This window comes from Acomys minous, assembly GCF_964271855.1.
Source record: "Acomys minous genome assembly, chromosome: 4".
In the NCBI taxonomy this organism is placed as follows: domain Eukaryota; kingdom Metazoa; phylum Chordata; class Mammalia; order Rodentia; family Muridae; genus Acomys; species Acomys minous.
Genome location: NC_140486.1, coordinates 76,991,728 through 77,016,965, shown reverse-complemented (window position 1 = coordinate 77,016,965; position 25,238 = coordinate 76,991,728). Strand labels below are relative to the sequence as shown.

The 25,238-nt window shown below is 44.7% G+C and overlaps 1 protein-coding gene across 3 annotated transcripts in view; it reads right to left on the bottom strand.

The window, feature by feature from the left end:
• Nucleotides 1-25,238, bottom strand: part of MYO1B (myosin IB) — a 173,529-nt gene that overhangs the window by 13,989 nt on the left and 134,302 nt on the right. The window contains exons 14-24 of one of the 3 annotated variants that reach the window (XM_084778430.1): nt 22,474-22,578; nt 19,791-19,853; nt 17,536-17,736; nt 16,146-16,372; nt 13,539-13,739; nt 11,659-11,752; nt 10,685-10,834; nt 8,266-8,334; nt 4,686-4,772; nt 4,329-4,415; nt 2,527-2,613 (exon numbers count right to left, since the gene is read on the bottom strand). In XM_084778430.1, the coding sequence (XP_084634556.1) occupies nt 2,527-2,613; nt 4,329-4,415; nt 4,686-4,772; nt 8,266-8,334; nt 10,685-10,834; nt 11,659-11,752; nt 13,539-13,739; nt 16,146-16,372; nt 17,536-17,736; nt 19,791-19,853; nt 22,474-22,578 (1,371 nt within the window). The remainder of the gene's footprint in view (nt 1-2,526; nt 2,614-4,328; nt 4,416-4,685; nt 4,773-8,265; nt 8,335-10,684; nt 10,835-11,658; nt 11,753-13,538; nt 13,740-16,145; nt 16,373-17,535; nt 17,737-19,790; nt 19,854-22,473; nt 22,579-25,238) is intronic. The other 2 variants (XM_084778431.1, XM_084778429.1) reach the window with 2 other exon arrangements.

The following is a 25,238-nucleotide window of genomic DNA, read 5'->3' as shown; positions in this document are numbered from 1 at the left end:
GCTCCTCACAAGTTAGAGCACATTTCATAAAAAATATTATATCGGGTAGTTTCTCCTTCAGATGTGTTTGTTGCAGGTTATCTGAGGGATTAGATTGAGATTTCCAAAACCCCTGCATAAAAACGCAAGACTTTGCTAGTGGACAACAGACATAAAAAAGCTAAACGTGAGAAATTAGAAGCCTTTAGGCTGTCATTATCTTCCATTTGACCACAAACTTTATATTTATCACCATAACACTTAAGACATCCTGTCATTGTATGTTGTTTTGGTGTTTTCTTTTCAAGGCGGGCTTTTTTTTTTAATTATCATCTACTTATGAATGGGAGTTGGAAATCAGCAAAACACCAGCCTATCTGTGTACCTTGAGGTTCTGTGTCTTTTCCTCTTGCTTCCCATTTTTCTAGACCTAAACATATATGCGTAAAACGCCTGTGCAATGGGAGTTGTGAAACAGAAACCTACGAGCCAAATTCAGCGTGCAGATCAACATTTTATTATACATAGGCTTTTTAATTCAGAATGTCACATAAGCATTTAGACCGCAGGAATCTCTTAAAATTTTCTGAGCTCTAGTCTTAGTGGTCCTCACTTCTGTGGGATGGTGAGCCCCAGCATCCTCCAATGAAGAGATCCTCAGACTGCACACATCTGAACGCTCCTAACCAGCCTGCTGCTGCTTCCTCCTCTCTGCTACCTGTCTGTCCTCCAGGCGTTTGAGCCCAGACCATTCTACACATTGTTGTGTACAACAGAGAAAGCCTCAAGTTCACATTTTGACATGAACTATACATAGGCAAGGCTTCCTTTTACCCATGGTCTAGCTGCCATTTCCCTTTCAGCCACAGGATTGTTAGCTTTATAAGCATTTCAGAGCTCCAGCTTATAAGGGTCAAAGGGCACAGAGGAGACGGCAGGCAAGTTAAGCAGAGGCCTGTTGCCTGGCAGCACATCCCAAAGGCACGGTGCTCATGCGGCCGAATCTCACTGTATCTGAGCTCGCTGAACATGTCTTCCGACACCCCACAGGTCAAATGGCTGCTCTCCAAAAATCGCTACCTTAAAATCTGACTCTTCATCACACTCTTCTCAAAACGGGACCTTCTTGAGCACCAGGAAAGGGTCCAGCATACTTTGCATTTATTTACACAGGCAAGTCAAATCATTTTGAGGGACAAAAGTATTGCTCACATAAACATATAGCTTGTTTTTAATGACAAAAGGGGCAAAGTTATTCCAATCTTAAACTTCCAAAGTTTGATCTTCTTTCATAACAGTAATAATGGAACCATAATGAGATGCTTCTGTCTCATTAGAAACTGAGGGGGTGAGTTATAGTCAGAGCGAGCCCAGTGAATTCTGCAGAAATAGCATCCACCTGCTAGCAGGATGTACGCGCTCGCCTGCTACTGCACACCTCCAGTGCACAAACAGCTTGAAAGTGTATGCAGTGAAATCCAGAAGACTGAAGATACGACTGATAAAGTCAGTTATGGGGAGTAAAAATCTGGATTCGATTCCGCCTCTTTCCTTCCGCTTTTAAAAAATTATGATGCAAATTCAGACACCAATAAAATGGGAAATGTTTAGTTTCGCTTGGCTTCCAAAAAGAGCGTGTAAAGAGCTTATTCAGAATTTGTCAAATAGAACATCTGTTAAATGCATATTGAAGTTACTCCTTAATTACCTTATGAATACTCGGAATAATCAAAAGGGATAATTAACTAAATGATTGCAGGGGGAACTTCCAGGGGAAATGGAGATCATTCAGAAACAATATTCCGGGATCTTTCTGAAAGCTGTTGAGCTGCAGGATCCATAACTTCTCAGCTCATTGTCAAATATGTAGAGCAAGTGTTAACGTTACTGGGCTAAAGCAGAATACTAGGGGGACACTGGTCACCCCCAAAGGCGATGTGGGTTCTCAGGATGCTGGTTAATTACTCAACAGGAAAACCAAATCCTTATACTGCCTGAGAGTCTTCAGTGCTCAGAATAAACTATCCTCATTGACTCGTGCACACCTTTCCTTCCTGCACCGAGTGCTTTGGCGTTCCCAGCTCTCTAAACTTCAGGATCTCCCTCACCTCACTCCCTCTGATCTCTGCTGAGTCCCTGTCACGTAGAAGAAAGCTCCACCCCAGCCCTTAGTGGGACAGCACAGGCAGACAAAGCCTGCAAACTCCCACGTAGGCCACCGAGGACTGAAGATCAGCTTCCAATTCAGGGCCTGCACTCTGTCTTATGATTTAAGAGCCCATAAAAAGATAAAATAAAACGCAGAAAACAACATGTCTTGGGTAAAATAGACTGCATCACACTCATTATCTAAAGAAATTAAAATCACATTAAAATGAGAAAATCAGTGTGTGGGTTGTTGTTTTGTTTTTTCTTAACAAGAAAGGAAATTAGTCAAGCTGACATCTCATAAGACTGCAGACAGCAGCAGGCGCCGCCAGTTTTCTCAGGTTAGTAGGTGCGAGGCTTTGTGTTCACCCAGGGCAGGAGGAGTGATGGAGAAAGTACCTTTAGTCCAAGCCAGTAAGCCCAAATGACAGCAACTGCATGCTTACGCCTAGCCTCCTCCTTCAAGCGTTTCAACTCCCTTCGAGCCTAGAATGTTTTAGATAGTAAATAAGAGAGACAGCCCAATGCAGGCAGCACAAATGACCAGAAAAAAAGACACCCCCCCACCAAACAGGACAGCCAATATTGGAGCAGGATCGCAGACCAACGGCAAAAAGGAACAGTGGACGCTCGATTCAACCCAAGGATTCGGTGTGGAGGGCCACAGTGGCCTGCGCGGCAGGGAGAATCACTCCGGGCAAGTGGGAGCAGGTCCCGCTCACCCGCACTCCCCTCCTCTCTCCCTTGCCCCCACTGCCTCTAGCAGCCCTTTCTCTACATTCCCTCAAAGCCCTCAAGGAATAGCCTGGCTACACTTTGCTTTGCATTTGGATTTGCAAATGCATTCACATTTGGATGAATTAAAAAGACGTTTGTGCCAACAACTGTTTGGGAAAACCGCAAAGAGGAAAAGCCTGTGCACGTGAAGTGCAAACAAAGGTCACCCTCGGAAGTCCTTCCAGCCCAGGTTAGATGCAGCGTATAAACCAAACTGCACTGGCGGCAGCCCCAGCACGGGGCCAGAGTGCTTTGCTACCTTCCTGGGATCAGTCCTGCACACTGCCAAAACAAGCACATTTTGACAAGGATCCCAAATAGTATAACACACTAAAAATTAAAACCGGGCAAAAAAGCTGACAGGTTGCAAAGATGATTCTGGGGGCAAAAATCAGTCTTAGGCATGCTGTTTGCCAAGGCAGAGACAGGCACTCATATTCGGGACACTCCACTGAGACTGGGGGATAAGCTCAGGGCCCACATGTCGGCTGGGACACTTCCCTTCCCTGGCTAAGGGACGAGGCTGGCTTTTTATAGGCTTTTAGAAAAAAAACATAAATTAGCCACTTTGGTCAGTATTTGGGAAACTTTTTATGTTTGGCATCTTATTTTTCTCACATGATGGGCCTATGATGCTGACAAGGTAGACTTTAGTGAAAACGCAGGACTCTGTAGAGTTTTGTGTTTCTAACTGGAATACGTATTTTAAGCAAACGTTTTCTAGGTCAGGAAAACAGCTAAAACTCTTGTCCCTTGGGTTACACAAACCGCTCATGGCCCTGGGACTCTGGGATTAGTGAGTTCCCAGATGCCTTTGTTCCTGAACACAAACAGCAATGCTGAAATTCCTGGGATTCTTCCCTGGCAAGGATGGGTAGCTTCGCAGGATGGTCTGTGAGATCCCATACCATCCTTCCCTGCACACGTGACACTGTTGACTCACAGTAACCGATAGGTGCCACGCTCAGCCCGAAACGCAATGTCATTCAAGGGTTAACTCTTTGAAAGCATGCGTTACTGGCATTATTTTGTTAACAGACTGTACAAACTGACTTAACCGCCAATCTGAAACATTCTCCACATGTCCCCCCCCCTCCCTAAAACCGGCCAGCACTCAACAGTGTGAGACAGTGAGCACTAAACATGCAAGTTAACTAAGAGGATTTCTTTTTAAAGGAAGGACTATGCTGAAGCCTTATCAGTGAGGTTAGTTTTTTTTGTTTTGTTTTGTTTTGTTTTTGTCTACTTGCCAAAGCTTCCAAGGCACTCCACTGCCTAGCATCCCCAGCTTTATTACTTTGGCAGCTAGGTCATGCACTGAGGTGAGCCACTACAACCTGCAGCCAGTCTCCGTGCTAGGCTAGAGGTCAGGGTTGACTACTGCAGGACTCCCGACACGGTGATGGGACGTGTGCATCAAGTACCTTTGATCCAAGCCAGTAAGCCCAAATAACTGCAATAGCATGTTTATTCCTAGCCTCCTCCTTCAGCCGTCTCAGCTCCCTTCGCGCCTGTGGTGCGTTTGAAAAGGAGTTACAGAAAGGGTTAAGGCAGGAAAGGGTTGCTGCTGCTTCTCACACCAGAGACAGAAACGGAGACACCAGCCACCACCACAAAAGCATGTGCCACCACCCACACACACCAAAACGCTGCAAAGAGCAAGAGGAGAATGCGTGCTAAGTAGCTCAAGCCAGTGAGTCATTTTCTGCCCCTGAGTCTAAGGGTTTTTGGCTCCACCTTTGCTCCCAACCCACCCACCCTCCTGAGGGCCTCTGGCCTACCTGGGTGCCATGCCAGTACGCTGCGATGGTGGTGGCTGCCTCCTTACAGCGTTTCTGATGCTTCAGCTCCCGCAGGATTTTTCGAGCCTATGGCAGAGAAATCACCCCAGATATATATATATGTGTGTATGTGTGTGTGTGTGTGTGTGTGTGTATGTGTATATATGAACAGACATATATATGAACGTATATATATATGAACACACATATGAAAACACACTTATGTATATATATAAACATACATATATGAAATGTATATATATACACATGAATGAACACACACATATATATGAACATATGTATATATGAACTTAAGAGTGACCAGAAAATCATTTCCAAAGAAAAAAGAGTCCAAATACACATGGCCCAGTGAGAAGCTGCCCAGAACAGGAGTAAGTGCTTGGAGACACTGGCACGGCAGCGTGGTCTCACAAGCGAGAAGGCAGCCTCCTGCCCTGGTAGATGGCAGGTAAAATATGGCCACAGCGAGGCAGGCTGGTACACACAGGAGGTACAGATCTGTTCTCAGGTGTCAGGAAGTAAAAGAAAAGGGTGTATATAGATATCTAGGGATGATAGGACAAAAAGTAGATTATTGAATTTACTTCTCAATTTAAGGCCTTAATTGCTACTCACAAATAAGGTTAATTTGAATTCATTGATATAGAATTTTGAATATCGATACAAAATAAGTTTAGTTTTGATACACTGAAATAGAATTCAAATTTAATATTATCTTCACACATTATATTTCTACTCTAATATGAGGTATTGTACATATACAACTCAATTCATACATGGTTGCTATTGTAGGCTGTTTAGAATAATTAAGTAATACAAGTCAACTGTTGATCTGTTCCTAGTCATGTCAAGTATAAGAATATACATACAAGTTTAACAGATATGATTGTATAGATAGATATGGTAAAATAGTTACATAAGGTCTTAAAAAACCTCAGAGACCTAACAGAATACGGCACTTAACATATTTTTATTGTTTTAAGGATTCTTTGACAATAAGACAAGTTAACACCTGACAGCACCCTGCCTACCTCAAAAAAGATGATGAACATTGAAAAACCTCCTTGTGGAGATGTCTTTGAGTGTGACAAAACAGCCACTGGACAAAAATGTCCTCGTTCCTCCCACAGACAGAGTTCTGCCTAAAATGGGTGAGGGTAGATGCAGGCAGAGTTGACGGCCAGACTCTGCCAAGACAGAGTAAACAAGTCCTCAATAGTTCCTGCCTCACAAATATGTCTTCAGATATACTGGGCCAAAAGGCTAAAGATGATGCTGCAACATTATAAAGAGTTTTGGGTGTTTGTTCAGGCAGTAAACTGTCTCTGCCATTTTTTTCATTTTGGAAGCTGCTAACCTGCACTTCCTGTTTACTCAGGTAATTAAATTTATTCCTTCCCAAGTTTCTGATGGGGTTGAGGACCAGATAGTTAATTTTAAAATTAAGCTTAGTTGTTTAAAAATTAAAAAGATACTTTTAAGCCTAGATAGATACTTTTAGGTTGATAGATTTGAGCTTTAATAGATGTTGATTTAGGTTCAAAACTTTAGATTTACCAAGATAATATAGATAATATTTTCTACAAGGTTACCAAATACATTTTGATTAAAAATTATGTGTGTAAGTATTGGTTTTTATAATTTTTCATAATTGTACTTACTGCATATAAAAATGGCCTTTTTTATTTAGACAGAAAAGGGGAAATGTTGGGAGAGGGTCTGATGTATTTTGATGCTAATTACTGCTTGCTATTTGTGTGACTCACCTTTTGCTTAATAAAAAACCATCCCACCTGGGCAGGGGAAAGGAGAAAGGTGGGGCTAGGAGAGAGAGAGAGAGAGAGAGAGAGAGAGAGAGAGAGAGAGAGAGAGAGAGAGAGAGAGAGAGAGAGAGAGAGAGAGGAGAGAGAGAGAGACAGAGATTGGGGGGGGAGAAATTCAGGAAAGAAGAAACACTACCATGAGAAAAAAGAAAAAAGAGAAAAAAAGTGATGGGGGAGACGCACATGGCCGCTGGCGTGGATGGACAATCTGGCCCAGATGAAGAACATTAGCAAGTATTTGGGATTATGGATGGGAGGGAGCGTGATAGAAGTTATTGGAAGCAGATGGCATGGGATTGAGGCAGGTTGAGGCAGGGATCCCATGCCTGCCCTACTATGGGTGGTAGTTTAGAGGATTGATAACTGCCCTGTCCCAGGTTAACTAAGGCCATTTTAAAATATAACAAGTGTCTGTGTCTTAATTGATTGCTAGGTGGGCCTATAGGTAATACAGGTAATACAGATAATTTTAAAAACAATAGAGGTAACTGTAGCTATCCTTTTAAATCAAGAGATTTTTGTTTTTAATCCAAGCCAGTGTCTTCTTTCAAGTAACTGCCCAAGCTTATTGGGTGCCTGGCTTGGGAGTAAGCTTTGGGCCCTGCCCTGGAGGTCTCTAGCCTGGGCCGAGAAACCTTGCCAGGGAAGAGCCTGCAGGCAACAGGCCACATTAACTCGGGCAAGCCCTTAATCAGGATAAGGTCTACACTAAAGCCAGTCAAAGCAGATTTATAGCCCAGGCTGTACCCTCTCGAGAAGCTGTAGGCTTGAGCACAACCTCTAAGTATCCCTTCTGAATCCAGAACATTCTGAAGCATCTAATGGGAATGCAGTCAGGAAGAGGCCTGGAGGGGCCTGGGGTCAGTAAACTTTCTGTAAAGAGTAAGATGGTAAGACTTTGAAAACGACAGCAAAAGGAGAGGATAGTGTGTGTGTGTGTGTGTGTGTGTGTGTGTGTGTGTGTGTGCGCGCGCTGGATCACTGAGGAGTTGGGGGCGGGCACGTAAACATAATCGCCGCTACCAGACTTAGAATCTAAAATAAGTGAATAAAGCCACATCTTCATGCACTGATATTAAAATCCATATTTCATATACTTCTCATGCTTTTTAACTCTTTTGTGCTTCAGTTCACAGTGGTTCAAAATATATTAACTATTGTTGGCTTGCAGGTTGTATGAGCCCCAAAACAGGCTGACTTCTGTCGGTGGCCCATAGTTCACTGGCCCTTGAACCAAGCCTTAGCTGGAAGGATCTGGAAGCATTGCAGCAACTGCGACTACCCTGTCCCCTCCCACTACAGCCCTCGCCCCAGCCAGGCACCTCCAGTCGTTATGAGGTGGCTGTGGTGCATCATTGGGAAGACCTGGAGCCAAGACCCACAGCACTCAAGCAGTGGCTGTAAGACAGCGTTGAGCACACTCGCTTCTCTCAAAACCTCTGGGTGCGAGGACATTAAGAGTATATACAGTATTATTATTTCAGGGGCTTCCTGCTTAGAAAACAAAGCTTTGAAAAAAAAACCAAAAACCTAAAGCAGATGATAGAAGGCAGCAACCAAGACATGGTCACCAGGATTCTCTGCTTGGCCTCAAAATATTTACTCTTTTCCTGAGGCTGTTTACAGCACAGGTTTAGGAGCTGAGGACGCCTCCCCTGCAGAGTGAGCCTGAAGACACGGCCCTCCGGGACAAACCCCGACTCTGACAAAGACAAAGCATATTTGTTTAAACTCACCTTCCAGCCCCGGATGTAAGACTGAATCACCAGGGCCGAACTCTTGATCTGCTGATATCGCTTTTGTTGCTGCGGGATAAAGGGGAGATGTGAACAGCCATGTTTGCACAGCTAAAAAGGTAGAGCTTGCCAGGTCAAAGAAGAGTATCTGCTCATGCATAGCAGTGGATGTCTGATCATCCTTATTCTGAGAAACCAACATGTAAGGAAACTGAAAGGGTGACAGCCACAAATTGTTACAGTAAGCCTGCGGCCCACAGGAAGGATTCCTCACACAGTAGCAGATGCAGCCCACTGTTATCAACGCCTGTTCTCTGCTGTTACGCTGTGCGGCAGCATCCCCCACCCGACCCGGCACCAACAGAACACTCCGACAGGACCCATAGTGCTTTGCACCAACTTCTTGAGAGTATTTTCTTCTTGGCATCATTTTTCATCAAAAAACTTACTGCCACAAGCCTACCTCTAGCCTTCAGGTTACTTTTAGGTTTTTCTTACTCTGCTTCAAGGTGGTTTCCAGTGAGCCCTGAATCAACTGAAGCAAAGTGTAAACACGACCCCAAGAAGGAGAATGTGTGAGCCTAACTGCATCCTCACCCACGAGGATAAGCTGTGACAAAAGTCGACGCCGTGAAAGGCACCCAGCTATGCTTTGGCTCACAGGCTCCCTGTCCGCTGGCCTTGCTGTAGAGCTGATGCCTAAAGACAACGAAGCTTCTAGAACAGTCTGGCAAGAAGAGGGAGCCTTCCCGGTAATGTGGATGTCGGGGCATGGGTGGGCAGCTCTGATGAAAACGCACAGCATCCCCCCAAACACTGCAGTCAGGTTGCTAACCTTTCATTGTGAAAGGTTGGCTCCTATTCTCTAATGACATCTGAGGGCCTAGGCTACATCTGGCTGGTCAGAGGTCATGGAGGGAGGCGGGAAGTATAGAGTTTGGCTCGAAACATCTGCCCAAAAAAAGCTGAGCTGTGGAGAGCACGTGAGTAAGCAGCCTCTGCTTCATCTCCCGGCTGTCCTGTTGTGAGTTCCTGTCCTGACTTCCTTAAGATGACGAAGATGGACAGTGACAGTGTTGTGCTAAATAAACCCTTTCCTTGTCAAGCTGTTTCCTTCGGTCATGGAGTTCCGTCACAGCAGCAGCAACCCTAACCGGGACAGATAGCTATTTTCCCTTGATAAAGGTGAGCTTTATCAAGCCAGGAACCAGGCTGCTGGGTCCACTTTGCTATGCTCAGAGGACAGTGGGCATTTCAAAGCGTTTTGTAGAATTCAAGACAGATTAATTCAAAAGGAGAAATGGTAAAAAGTGCTTCTTGAAGACAGGCTATTTGCTGGTCCTCTCTTTCTCGGGCAAACAGAAAAGAGTGTCATGAATCTGCAGGTTAAGAGGCCCTGCTGTGTGCTCAGAGGAGAACTCACACCCACCAGGCAGGCGACAACAGTTGGCTGCATCGGACAAGAACAAATCCCACTACTCTAGTGTGGTCATTCTAAGATTGGGCCTGCAGCTGTGATCTCTCTAATTACAACAGGCAATTAAGGACCCCACTTGAAGGCCTTGTACACTTTACGCTTTATCATTTAAATACATTACTGATTCCCCAAATTTGCAAATATGCTAAAATGCATTTCACGGAAGTAAATCAACATAGATTTTATCTTAATTTTGTTTTATGGCAAAATGTTTCCTCAGGGGCAGATGACTAAGTAAGACCTGACTGCCAATTGAACCCATTTTTTAACTTTACAGAGAAGAAGCACAGAATAAAAATATCCATAAGGTGTGTTCTTTCTTATCACTATAATTCGTGTGCAAGAACACTGCCTAAATTTAAGTGGTGGTGGAGGCAAATCTTCAGGTGGCAAGCCTCCAACAAAGCAAGTCAACCAAGTGATAAATTCCTACAATGAAGTTCCAATATTAACTAAGCAAATATACTTTAACTATTGACTCCTTCTCCATAGCAGGACCAGCTGTCTGAGGACCAGAGAAAATCCAGTCCTTTAACCCAAACCATAATTGTATTAAAACAGAGCATTGGTGCTCTGGACTGAAAGCTACCTATCTTCAATGCTGCCACAGTATATGCAGCCAGCCAGTCATTTTAGAAAACTGACCCATCACAGTGAAAGTAAATGACACCATCTCCTCAAACCGATGACAAAAATCATAAATAGATTTCCTGCTACATGCTTCCTGGAGGTCAGTGCAAAGTAGTCTGGGACACTAAGTCCACGCTCTGACACTGACAGCTGTGTGCTTGTTTTCCCAAGGCACTGGTTTAAAAAAAAAAAAAAAATACTAACAACATACATCTCTGGAGGCCACTGGGAAAGTTTAGCTTTGTAAAATCATAAACACGGTAAGCACATCGGGAGTTGGGAAGTTAGCATTGGGTGTGAGGACGGACTCACCGCATAGCGCCTGTACCAGGCGGCGATCACAACTTGGCTCTTTTTCATGAGCAGGAAATGTGTGCGACATTTCCATCCTCTGTAAATCTTCTGAATGAGTGTGGCCAGGTCCTCCAGCCGCTGCTTTCTTAGGTCTTCTAATTGGAACAACTAACAAGGAACAATACGCAGACTTAGCCAAAGTCCTCCAAACCTAACGGCGTGTGTGAAAGGGATTCTTAGCATGTGGAAGCCAGCTACTTGACTGGTAGAAGATATAGACCTTGGTGCATGAGGAAAACGCTTTGCTGGATTCATGAAAGATCCAGTGATTCAGAACTCATGACAGGCCAGAGAGGGTTGAGATGAGCCTGGGTTGACCCTGTTCCACCAGATGCAACCCAGCTCAGAGGGAAGCTCTGAGAACTGACAGGATGATGCTCAGAAAGCCGGAGAGGCTGGGCCACTCTGGAGGGGTTCAGACTCTCAAGGAAAGGATGGTCAGCCAGGAACGCACAACTTCTCCTAATCGATGGGGTCCACCGGGGGTCAGAAGCAGGCGCTCTGTGAAGAGGCACATCCGCTGGCAACCTTTCCCCTCATTAACGTTAAGTATTCCCCACGCCCTCTAAACGTCTACCATCACTAAATCATTCGTGATATTAGCTATGCTTTACGAGCATCTGTTTGTTTATACAAAGACTCCAAGAAGCTCTAAGGAGTATGGGTTTGGTAATTTTTGAAAACTGTTTCCTTCCATGTTTCTTGTGCGCCTGTGGAGCTGTGACTCCTATGGCTACCGTGTAACTCGGATGCTGCAAACACTGCCGGGCTCTCCTTCAGGGGCTGGGAACCAGATCAGAGAGGCAGGCTTAGACAAAGGTTGATAGTTTTGTCTACACTTTGGACAGACAAAGGAATAGGCCTTGACGGTGGCACCTCAGGAGCTAGCCTGCACGTGCGACATTTAGGTTCGGAGCGGAAAGGGTACATACCGTTCTCGGGTTCCGGATGAAGATCTTGGATCTACCAAAGGAGTACTCTTCCATCGGAATCTCCAGCTCATTAAACAGAACCTCTACACCAGACCTAAACGAGTAAACAACCCCTCAACAATGTGTTTCCTCAGGTACAAAAATAATTTGCTCCTACAGCATATAAGGTTCTCATCAACACACAAAAAAGTTACATTAAATTTTTACATTAGGGGTGCGTGTGTGGGTGTGGGTGTAGGTCAGGAGAAAACTTACCACGTGGGCCCTAAGGATCAACCTCTGCTTGGTTGGGCCAGGCAGAAAGCACCTTCACCTGCTGTTCCATGCCCCTCCCCCTCCCCCTCTCTCTTGCACACACTTGTGTGCTTGCTGCCTGTAGACACCAGAAGGGGGCGCTGCATCCCCTGTAACTTGAATTACAGATGTTGTGCTCTGTCAGACAGATGCTGAGACCCTCACCCAGGCCCTCTGCAAAAGCAGCAAACGCTCTGAAGCACCAAGCCATCTCTTCAGCACCTCTCTGGGAACATTTTAATCACTGTTCTCATTCTGCAAAGGGGTGACCACAGCCCAACACAGTGGTAAGTGCCAGACCAATGACAAGCTACAAACATGGGTTTCATGTGGCAGGAACAAGGCCTTGACCTTAGTTTCAACATCAGCATCTGAAACTAGCCTGTCCCCACCAACCTTTGCACTGCCTGCCAGACAGAGAATGAATAATGCCTCTTGTTATGGCATGTTTAGCACAGTATCCTAGAAATTAATGGTGTGTAGAAACAGTACCTTGGATCTGCAGGAGACATCAGAGACTGCACCATATATGTGATTTCTGTCTCTTCTGTAGCTCAAGCTGCATGCCTAATTACTATTCAATTTCCAGTGAAAGGCTGGGTCGAGGGAGAATGCGCGCGCGTGCACACATACAACCTTGGCACGGCAAGATGAAAATCTCCAAGCACCTGCCTCACCCATGAAGCAGGCGAGCTAGCCCTCCTGCAGCATTCAGACTTCTACAGACCCCTACAAATGGCTGAGTGTGGAGGTTCCTCACAGGATTTCTCTCCTGCAACAGCTGCGCTCTAACACACACATTCTCTCTGCGTGTGGGCAGCTTGCAGGTAAGGAGGACGGTCTGAGGGGAAGGCCTGCAGTGCCCAGTGTTCTGCCCCAAACTAAGAGGTGAGTGCAAATCAGGGAAGGCACACGGTCAAGCTACATGCTCCAGTCTAGTTTGACAAGTAAGGCTGCTGCGGCTGACTCCTGCCTGCTTCTGCAGTCTGTGGATGGACAGAGGCACACAGGGCCACAGGTCAGACCTTCACCTCACCCTCCAGCCCTTCCAAGAACAAAACAAATTCCCTTAGTGAAAAGCAGAGATTCAAGAGGTCTATTCTTTACCTGACTATGATTTACAAAGTTCACACATCAACTACCAATTACCTGTGAATTCATCATGAATATATTGGAAACATTCATAGGCATGCAAGTTCCAAATACAGATTTCATGTGTTTGAACACTTTTTTTTTTTTTTTTTTGGTTTTTCAAGACAGGGTTTCTCTGTGTAGCCTTGGCTGTCCTAGACTCACTTTGTAGACCAGGCTGGCCTCGAACTCACACCTGCCTGCCTCTGCCTCTCAAGTGCTGGGATTAAAGGCGTGCGCCACTACACCTGGCTTGAACACATTTTAATGTAAAATAAATAAATAAATAAATAAATGGCACCTCCAGAGCAGGTTGAGAAAGATCTACAAAAGAATCTGAATGGAAGAGAGTACAGCCAACGTCCCATACAGGCACAAACCAAAATAAAACAAAGAACACACTGCTCCCTGTATACTTTAAAAGCTGCTGATCGCACAGCCAGGGAGTTGCTTACCTTGCTGGTCCTTTCCAGTGAGGCCACGTTTGTTTGCAAAGCATCTTGTATCTCTCCAGGCAAGGTTCATAGGCCTGCCTGAAAGCATAGCCTGCCCGTCTCACGCGAACGTTCTCCAAAAGACCCAGGTACCTGATCTGATGGCACACGAGGCTCTCACTGAAAATGTGTGCTGCTTTCTTATCATTCGGTTTGATGCACCTAGAACATTTCAAGAATTTTAGGTTTTTAAACTCTGCCTCTGGATCTTAACTGGTGTTGCACGTCTCATCATTTCACAGTAATCGTTTGCTATTCTTGGAAAGCCAAATCATTTCTAATTATCTCAAACCATTTCACGATATACTAAAAATAAACACAACATCGTACACACTGCAATTAAGAAAAATGATTAAGCCATCCAATGGCACTGATGAGTGTCAATGGCATTTTGTTGAATGAAAGAAGTTTGTAAATTGTGCGCACTGCATAACCTAAATCTCTATTGCTGTTTCCTTTGAGAGGCGGTGGTGGGGATCCACACAGAAGGCAGGCACACACAGGCACTGAGCCTGGGCTCACACATTCGGCTAGAGTAGCAGGCCAATGGCTCCAGGAGTCCCGGACCCTGCTCCCTGGCACTAGGACTATAGGAAGTCCAGCTTCCTTTTTTTTTTTTTTTAAAGATTTATTTATTTTATTTATTGCATATGAGTGCTTTATCTGCAGAAGAGGGTATCAGATTACATTATAGATGGTTGTGGGCCACTATGTGGTTGCTGGGAATTGAACTCAGGACCTCTGGAAGAGCAGGCAGCGCTCTTAACCTCTGAGCCATCTCTCCTGCCCCGGAAGTCCAGCTTCTTTATGCTGGTTCTGGGGAATGTAGCTCAGTTTCAGTGCTAAGCCCTCTCCAATCTGAAGCGGGTAACACCATATGTAAAAATCCAGCCTTTATTATGAATGGCGATAAGGCCGTAGAAATCAAAACACACTCTGCCTCCTTGGCCTGGATTCCTCTGTACAGCTCTCTGTGGCTTCGGAAGGCCTCCGTCCTTAGCCTCCTCCCCTGCCAGTACGTAAGTGTAGTCATACGATCAAATTTCAGTATCAAAGCAGAACTAATGTGTTGTGTTCTGGTCTGTGCCCTTAAAGAAAGAGGCTTGTTCCTCCTTTCTTCCACTGAGTAGCCCTTGGCCAGCTTAGCAGCGGCTGTGGGTGTCAGTACGGTGGTCCGGTGGGCAGCCATCTTTAAGTACAGAAAGGAAGAACACACCTTGGAAACAACAGATTCATAAGACAGAAAAAAAAAAAAACAAAACCTGCTATTAGCTCAGAGCTCTTACACTGAAAAGTCCTTACAGAGAAATAAATGCCAGACTTGTTGGCGCTATTATTAGTTTTGGATCACCCAGCAGCCATCTCTGTCTGGACTAATACAACTACTAAACAGCCGTGGTACAACGGTTAAGTGACCGCCTTAAATACACACGGCAGACAGCTAAATCCTACCTGTATCGGCTTGATGTTTTTATATACGTTTCCTTTTAAAGAGACCAAGGACAGTGAATGGCAAGAGTTTGTTGAGGCTGCCAAGATCCCAGCAGCAAGCCTTTTTGAGGACCACCTCACAACCTTGGAGCCTGTTCAGATTACTTAGAGAACAGAGAGCATCCTCAGGTGATGGTGCAGGTTTTACATCACAACCTAGGTGATGCTGCCACGGTAACCATCCTGATTATAAAGCAGCTGAACTGTTGTTCACCTCTGATCTGTGTCTATCACTTCATGTAAACAGCACCTCAAGGAAATGTGGTGACTCCACTCATTTGAGACTGGGGATTTTCCCTCCCAATCCATCTAGTTCTACAAGTTCTAACATGGGTAAATCGAGGCAGGATAATTTGCCCATCTGTGCGTCTACTGATATAAATATTAGGTAAATAATCCACACATACAAAAAGTGCCATCCACTCTGGCTTCTCCCTGACTGAAACCCCAAGGGCAAGGTGTGTGCTGACACCTGATCCTTCACACACATCGCTTACTGCTTCATGAGCGAGCACACTCTGCAAATTCTAACCCCAGCGGGGCCACCCTAGGTCCCAAGCAAGTCACATCTCAGAAGCTGACAAAAACAAAACAAAACAAAACAAAAGCCCCCAAAACAGTGACACTAGAGGCTTTGGGGGCCTTTCCTACTGCCGTGAGGACATCTGGGTTGTTTTAGGAATGGTTCTCCTAAGGAGTATAGGACCTGCATCCTCAGGGATACTAGAGTGGCCGTGTCAGGGTACCCATTTCGCTGCTCTGCTCCGAGATGACATTACAAGAATTCAAACAGATGGCCAGACCAGAGCTGTATGCAAAACCCCAGGAAAACATCTTACCATTTGTTTTTGTAATGCGTCATCGAAAATAAAATAAAAATAGAAAAGTTGAGAACTCTTACGTGCCAGCTTCCGGCTTCCTGTCTCTTGTCACGCCACGCCACATTTTTCCTCCCTCCTGCCCCCTCTCCTATCACTATGTCTGCTGCTCTTCGCTTGGGCCACATTTTAATGTAAACAAACAGGAAAACAAGGCTCATGAAGTGCTCTTAGATCTGAGCCCACGACCCAGAAGCACCTGATATAGTTTGGATTCTTGGTCTGCAGGTTCTTCATCAGAGTGGCCACGGAGGCCTTGAACTGTGACCCTGCCGTAGGAGGCCTCTTCAGGTTGACCTTTGCGGGATTCCCTTCGGGGAACAGAGACTTGATGAGGGCGTGGCCAGCCTTCCACATGGCTTGAGACAGGTCTCGGTACAGAAGGTCATTGTTCTTGTCAACAAATCCTTCCACCTGGTACAGCACCTGGGAACAACAGCACTTGGGACTCAGCGCCGGCTCACTGTGAAGGGCAGTGCCAAACGGTGATAACGACACCTAGAGTCCCTCAACATCAAAACATCCCCCAGTGCATCAGCCACACACTGATGCCAAGTTTGCCTCTAGCTTTGAGTTCCATCTGCTGAGGTTGCAGAAGAGATCAAAATAAATCCTAATGTCCTTCAGGATTTGCAAGAATATACTCTGACGATGTTATCATAACATTTTCAAAGGACTTTAGATGTTTTTTGGTATGTGTCTGCATGTATTTGAGGATTTTCTTTTCTTTCTTTCTTTCTTTCTTTTTTTTTTTTGTTTGCATGCCAGTCTAGTCTATTTCAAAGTAAAAAAGGGAAAATAGAGATAACACTGACATTTTCACAGACATCCTAAGCAACAGAGAAACCAAGCAGGGATGTAGCTTTTAATAGTACAGGCCAATGAAGAAAAACAAAGTGCCAATGTTCTGGCCTCCAGAAATAAAAGGCAATTCAGGTATCATCTCATTTTCACAAAATGCACAAGAAATCTCTTGTGATGTTTCCACTCTTGCTTATAAAGGCAGTACTAACTCTAACCAACAATCTTTTGGGATTCTGAAAATTAGCTTAGTATCCAAACTGTTTTATTGAGATTGACTTCCTCAAATACAGAGGGAAAAAAAAAACTTTAACTAGGTACTTTCCCCAGTGTCTCTCAAAATCTCTCAATAGTCTTTATTTTTGCTAAATGGCTTGTGCTTTTAAAATGTTACTGTAAAAAAAAAAAGACTTTAAGTAGGTACTTTCCCCAGTGTCTCTCAAAATCTCTCAAAAGTCTTTATTTTTGCTAAATGGCTTATGCTTTTAAAATGTTACTGTAGGCCTTTCTTCTGGCACAATGTACATCAGTCCTTTATCAATGTTACTATGTATTTGTGATGGAACAGTTTAAGAGTTGAAAACAATAAAATTATTTTAAAACACTTTATAGTGTTCATGAAGGCCACTGGCCTTGTTTTCGGTTCTCACATGTTAACAAGATTTAGCTCAGTGTGGTTCAGGCTCAGTTGCCAATGAGCACAGGCCAACAGTGTTCAGCGCACCATCTCCCAGGAGGGCACAGACACCCTGGGAACGGCTGTGTGGGTCTGGGGTGCGTGCCCGTACCTTGCCGGCATAATGCTGGATTCTGAAGCAACTGTGAGGCAGGGTGGTGTCGTTCAAGAAGCGGGAACACTTGCTCATCCTGCTCTCAAAGTGCTGGTGGGTAGCGCAGACTTGGTTCAGCTTCTCCAGGAAGGTCTCGTCCGTGACGGTGCCGGGCCTCAGGCACTCCTCATCCAGCATGGCCAAGATTCCGTTTGTGTTCTAGGAGACAAGAAACAAAGGTGTTTCCTTCCTTCTTTGCTGCTCTGCTCTGATAATTAGTCCCGGTGACCTCAGCAAACACAATCAACTTAGTCACATGCAAAGCTCTGTTCAGCAGAATCAGACAATCGGACGAATCACAGAGGCCACAGAGCCAGCTCCTTCCCAGTGGTCCCAGGTGAGTGACAGGAGCCGGGAGTCACCCCACCCTCGGTCCAAATGAAGTTCACACTCTCAGAAAGTGTGCATGGGCCTAAATTCAAAACCCAATCTGAAGTCAGAAGCCAACACGTAGAATGGCATCTACGACATCATGCTCCCTCTCCTATGACATCATGCTACAAACTGGAGCTCTGTCTCCGATGGCTTCTAATTGCTTCACAGGTTAGGAACTACATTGGCCTCATGGGTTTGGGGGTGGGTGGGTGGGTACTGTGTTTCAGGATGTTGATCTTAATGATCCTGCAAATCAACTATATCGTTCAAAACCACGCTTAGGATAAAAATTCTTGTTCCATATACAATATCTAATAGGTATTAAATATGAGTAAAATTTTTATTTGTGTTCTGACTCTATGCTCCTATTTCAAGATAGGCCAGCCCCAGACCAAACCAGAAGTCCGAAGTCTTTAACTCTGCCGACACAGGCAGTGCTCTTCCTTGGACAGCCCCCAAGGCTCCTAAGTTGAAATTCCAGAAACAATCCAAGCCACTGACCCTGAGCCCCGCCCACTTCCACAAGGCAAAGGCCCTGTCCTCAGGAGGCTGGGACATCCTCCAAGCAGCGGCATTTACTCATTCCACACAATGCCCAGGGGAAGAGCGAGCTCTCGAGTGTGTTCACAACATCCCCAGAATAGACACTGTTGTTCACTGATGCTGAAGGAAACACTTCCTTTGAGCCCCCGGCTCTTCCGTGAACATGAGTTTCTTCAATCACATATACAAGGGACTTTCTGTGAGATATATGTAAGTGTATTACACATCCCTCCTTTAAGAGAAATAATCAAGTGCCTGCTGTTTATGAGAAAAGCAGCTCCTCAGGAAACTTAAACTTCCCATAGCAGAGTCCCGGGGTAACAAAATTTACTAAGAAACTATTTCAGGAAATCTATGATTCCTGGAATTTGAGGTGAGAACTCTTGATTTCTTTATATAGGATGACAATGCTGCTACCTAACCCAGGCCAGCGTTCTCAAAATGAAGCTTACTTTTTATTGGGAAGGAGTGGACTTTTGGGTTATTGCTCCCTGTGTTCAACTAAATCGAAGATGGACGTTTTAGAGGGCATCTTGCACATTGGATGGGAGAGCATTGGCCAATCACATAATTTCCACAAGGGCTGACTTGAAGTGAGTAGAAAACGGTTTGCTGAACCCTTTAGAGTGAAGTGGTACTCTGGAAACACAGCACATGTCTCCTGGACAGGTAAAAAGCCAGCAGGAGAAATAAGTGTACACGATGTCTCCAAGGACTATCTCAAGGTCGGAAGCACAAGCAACTGATCCAAAGGTGAACGAAGGGACTTCCTGTTTTCTCACACGTGTGGCTCCCTACAGTTACTTATTATAACGAACTATAAAATACGGCCTAAACACAAAAACCTTAGATTCAAACAGCTTTCTAAAAGGCGTCCAGTAATTTTTCCCACTTTAATGCTTCTCACACTCATATGAGCTCTTGGCCACCCGCCGTCACGCACACGTGTGTGCAGCACCCTCTGGCACGTGGTCTCTGAATCTAATCGAGGCCACACTGACTCATTAATCCAGCTTGGAGGTTTTTGTCTTTTCCCTTTCCATCTTAAACTCATTATCCGAAGGTCATAAAAGGGCTGTGACAGGGCAGCAGGACCAGGGGATTCTGGCTGGCTAAGTACCATAATAAAAGTTGTTCATGCATACACTCAAGATCAGAGAGCAAGTACTTAGGATTACCATAAAGTATTCAGAGCAGGGCAGTGCCCGCTACACATAGCGAAGTGTAAAACATGGGCGCTTAACCTCAAAGGCAATGAGATTGTTTGCAGTGGTGGATTGCATCTACGTACTCACATTTTCTATTAGATCACAGATGATGGCGTTGTTGAAGTAGTCAATGTGAGTCCATTCTATGTCCTAAAAACAAAAGCAAACAGAACAAAATCAGATCCACGTGACAACGCCGCAGTGCCCTCTGAAAGGACTGCTCCCTGGTCCACGCTTCACTCTCCTCTCAAGTTCTCTCTCTCTATAGAACCAGGGCTGTGAACATCATCTTCCAGTTCCCAAAACGTCCTGAACACAGCAGCCCAACGCTGGCACGAGCCCACTGAAGCAATAGCCCCTGACCTCCGCCAAGGCTGTTTCCCCTTGCTCTCCCGTTTGTGGCCGGTTCCCATGCACTTGGCGGGCTGTAAGCCAAATATTTACTCAACAGGCCCTTGGGTCAATACTTCTCTGTGTGTATTTACGATGTTTATAAGGAAATAAGGCAGAGCTTGATCCCAGCAACCTAAGGCCTAGAGTTTTTGTCATCAAGAGGGAAAAATTAATTTTAGAGGCAACGCTGAGTTCTAAGTGAGTTAACTCTTTCACATACAGAAACAGCCCAATGTGAAGAGAAAGCATTTCCTCCATAGCAGGCATCATGGAAAAGCTACCCCATAGCCTTCAACACAAGCTCCAGAGCCGAACCTGTGAGGTAGCCTGCCATCATTGTCTGTCATCTTAGCCTCCATCCCTACACATAGTTAGTTTCCTTCTTAGGAGAAAATCTGTAATTCCTATAGCAAGTGGGGAATCTGCCTGTGTCCTCTTAGAAATATTTCAGGTAATGTATATGTTAACTTCCTGGCACTCTCTGTATGATGAGAAGACAGGAAAAAAATGGATCTTGCTCTTCGGCTATTTATGTTACTAAAAGTTGCTAGAGAAGCACAAAACTTTTCTAGAGTAAAACAGTCATTTAAAAACCATAGAAGATTGGAGGCCAGACTGGAATACAAAGTAAGTCCAAGACAGCCAAGGCTACACAGAAATGCTGTCTCGAAAAACCAAAAACCAAAAACAAAAAGCAAAACAAAACAAATTTGCTTTCATAGGTTGTTTTACTAAATGACTGGTGATTAGCAATCCCAGTAGAAAAACAAAGGCAGGAGTGCATGTCCCTTCCCTTAGCACTCAAAGACTGAGGCAGGTGGATACTTTACGGGGATATCTTGGGAAAGACAGCAAGATACTGACTAAAAACAAATACATGAGCATTCCTATAGACGAACATAAGCTCACAGAACACAAAGATCTATCTATCTATCTATCTATCTATCTATCTATCTATCTATCATCTGTCTATCTATATATGTGTCTATTATCTATATCTATTTATCTATCTATCATCTACATCTATCTATCTACTATGTATCTATCTATTTTTAAATATTTATTTATTTATTATGTATGCCGTGTTCTGCCTGCATGTGTGCCTGCAGGCCAGAAGAAGGCACTATATCTCATTACAGATGGTTGTGAGCCACCATGATGTGGTTGCTGGGAACTGAACTCAGGACCTCTGGAAGAGCAGCCAGTGCTCTTAACCTCTGAGCCATGTCTCCAGCTATCTATCTATCTATCTATCTATCTATCTATCTATCTATCTATCAATCAATCAATCATCTACCTACACTCGTCTGTCTAACTACCTATGTGAGGCAGAGGCAGGTCTATCTCGCATTTGAAGTTCACTTGGGCTACACTGTTAATTTTGTCTTAAGAAGGAATCTAGTGGGGTGTCAGGATGGCTCAGTCTGAGATTGATCCCCGGAACCCACACTGTAGGAGACAAGTGACTCTCACAAGTTACCCTCTGGCTTCCGCACGCACCATAGCACGCACACAACCAGACGAAATACATGTAGCTTAAAATATTTTAAAAAGAAGGAAAACAGGCAATAGTATTCCTAAAATATTACAGAAAATCATAAGTAAACAGAAATATAGACATAAGAAGACAATCACTTAAAAAGGAAAATGTTTACTTTAAAAAATAAAAGAGAAAAAAATCAAGTATATAATGATCATATAACAAATGTATTTGATATATATTTTTAAAATCAATTTTTTTTTAGATTGAGCAAAACCTGTAAGCGTGACACTGACGTCTTTGACATATAGTTCTTAGTGTCAGCTCACTCATAACCTACAGCTGTCACCATGGTCCTTCCCCAAATTCCCATAATGCCCAGCAACCATGGACGACGTCTTTTTATAGCCAATCCATATACAGCTTTGTCACTTTAAGATGAAATCAGGCTTCTTTCATTTAGCATGATGCATATGATCCATGCTGCGTGTGTGTGTGTGTGTGTGTGTGTGTGTGTGTGTGTGTGTCTGTGTGTGTGTGTGTCTGTGTGTGCGTGCATCACTCATTCCTTTTTATGTTGGAGTGGTCGTCCAGTGTCGTGGACCTACCACAGTAGCATCCATTCATCTCCATTTTCTTAACACAATATTATTTTACATAATTAGACTATGTAAACGTAGTATGGCCAAAGGTCACTAGTCACTATTTAATGACAACATACTATGTGCCAGGTACTGTTCTGAGTACTAGTGGTACAGTGAGCACAGCTGCCATACAAACAAGAAGATTGAAGACATAAGTAAACGTGGAGCCGACTCTCGGGTCCTGTGGAGCAAGCCTTCCAGCTACAGTCGTTTGGTGCTGGTGGAGCAGTCTTTTACACTGACTGAGCCTCACCTCCCGTATGTACTCCTCTTGCTCTTCCTTCAGTGTGAGCTCGATGAAGATTTGCTGGAGCTTCTCATTGCAATAATTAATAATGAACTGCTCGAAGCTGTTGTCCTGTGTAGAGAAAAGAAAATACACAGGGAACCACATCACCAGCTCGCCCTAACAAAGGCACTCAACACTTCAACCCACACGAAACGCCACACAACACTCTTTAGGCTTGACTGTGGCCCCACACAAGCTCCTCGGACACACGTCCCTTGCAAGCGCTTGCAGAGTAGCTCAGGAGTCAGTGAACAAATGAAATATGCACAGATGCTGCTTCAAGATGTGGGTTTGAAGTTGGTAGAGAAGCACCCCATTTTGTGGCTCAGATTCCCCGAGATTCAGTAAAGACACGGTGAGGTCCGTGACCCCTGTCAGCAACCACTTCCTAATGGTCTGTTCTCAGGCCCTCCTGCCTCACCTGTTCCCGCCAGCCAGCATCAGGTCCCCACTAATGCCCTGATATGTAGGTGTGTGGTGCGTGGATGTGCACATGTATTGACTAGTTTCACACATGTACCCAGTTGCGGATTACTTAAGGGGAAGAGCCAACCATACCATCTCGCTCAGTGTGATTCACGCCATAACGTACCTTATAAACACTTAACACACTTCCGCCACTGAATGTACGAAAGATGCTCCTACCAAACAGAAATCCAAGCATCAAGCCACCCCCTCAGGTGGAGACATCTACCTCTCCTCAGAAGGCCACATCGCCACTTTCAGGCACCTGTATTTCCTCCTCAGGAGCTCTGCCTCACATCAATTATCTATTATGATTTCTCTGATGGAAGCTCCACGATAAAACATTTCAGAACAATCCACAGAGCTCAATGAACACGCCAAAGGTACAAATCCCATCTGCTGAAGAAATGTGTTTCCCTTAGAACCTTCCAGAATGACACAGATGTGGTGTCGAAGCTTGTCTTCTTCCCCTCTGCATCCCATCCTTGCCGAGAGGTCCTGGCAGAGGGCAGAAGGGACACAAAGGCCCCTACCTCTGGTAAACTTGACTACTCTCACCTAGGTGGCCAGCCCTGCTCTAACAAGGAACACTCCACGCTAGGGCAGACTAAAGTCATCATCCCTTGTGTGTAAGTGCTGGGACTGGCTGTCACATCTCTCTACAAATGGCAAAAGCAAAAAGGTTCTGAAAGCCGATCTTTTAAAGTCAACTTTGGTCCTACCTTGGGCAGGCCTGAATGGGGCTCGCATGACAGAGCATTTGACTACACCCTTGCTTGGAATCCAACCATGTTCTTCCTTGGAATCCTACCAAAGATCTGTAATCACTTGCAATGCAGTGACCAGAGGAACCTTCTAACTCCAAACCATAAAGGACACACAGGATTACACCATTGCTAACTGACCTCACTAGTGCTAAATTCAGTTGAACATCAATGTTTCTCATAATCTTGAAGGTTGCACTAAAGAAACATGTATTTTCAGTACTTCAACAAACACAATCCTAGATGCACAGGGCACCCCATATGCCTTTTCACACTAATTCTTTAAAACCGCAGAGTTTACTACTTTGATTAGAAAGTAAAGAAAGTCCACTAGAGCTATCAGCTGCCTTTTTAGTCTTTTAAACAGCAACACAAAGTTGTTTCATATGAGAAACATCAGGCCTTTCTGGTTTGGTAAAGTACGTCCTTATGATGACAAATAAACACTATTCGAGTACCCAGTGCAAGTAGACCTCTCACAATGGAAAACAAACACAGAGAGTAAATCTTCTGCAGCTGACAAAGCAGTTTCAACACAATGATGCTCAAGTTTTAGGTGTTGTCTGATGAGGAGGAGAGGGAGGGAAATGATGGTGCCCCTGGGTGCTATGTGCTGTGAGCTCCTTCAAAACCATGAAACACACACGGACAGGTTAGACACCAAAGAAAGGCAAAGCTTCACAAGCACAGCTCCACTGACGGACTAGGCTCAAGCGGAATGATTTGCCGTCAGTCATTACAACTTCCTGCACGGGTTCAGTAAGCTCAGAGCCACACAATTAGTCGGCAACTGTTTGCTACAAACCTCCCAGAAACTGGAGAAGCTATTAGCACAGGCACATGCAACAGACCGGCACTGCAAACAGTTTATACTTACTGCATTCTGGTGCGGAGGGGACAGACACAAAATGCAGTCAGTTCTTAATTAGCAATGAACTTTCCAAGAGTTATTCACTGTGGTAAACAGCAGTGGCAGCATTGAAACTATTTTTTTTTGTTTTTTTTGAGTCAAGGTTTTTGTGTGTAGCCCTGGTTGTCCTGGAACTCATTCTGTAGACCAGGCTGGCCTTGAACTTAAGAGATGCCCCTGCCTCTACCTCCCCAGTGCTGGGATTAAAGGTGTGTGCCACCATTGTCCATAGAGACTGCATTTCTAATTAGTAGAAAACTTTAAATGAAGACACAGTCAACCTACAGGGCAGAGTCTCTCAAGGTGCATGTGGCATCTCAACTGTGTCTGCTAAGGAAGGGCTCTTCGGGATGAAAGGAGCCTGCCAGAAGTCCAATTTATCGTAAAACTTGCCTGAAGCCTTGGGGCATCGGAGCCCAGCGCTTAACTCAGTACAACATCTGTGTAAAGAATATATACATGCACACTCAAGGTCTGCATCTACCCGAAGAGTAGGGGACAAAGGTATTCTGGTCACACAAAAGGGATGAGACCATTCAAGGTCCGGAAGGATCCTCTTCTGTGGACTCATGCTGGACCTGCCTGCAAAA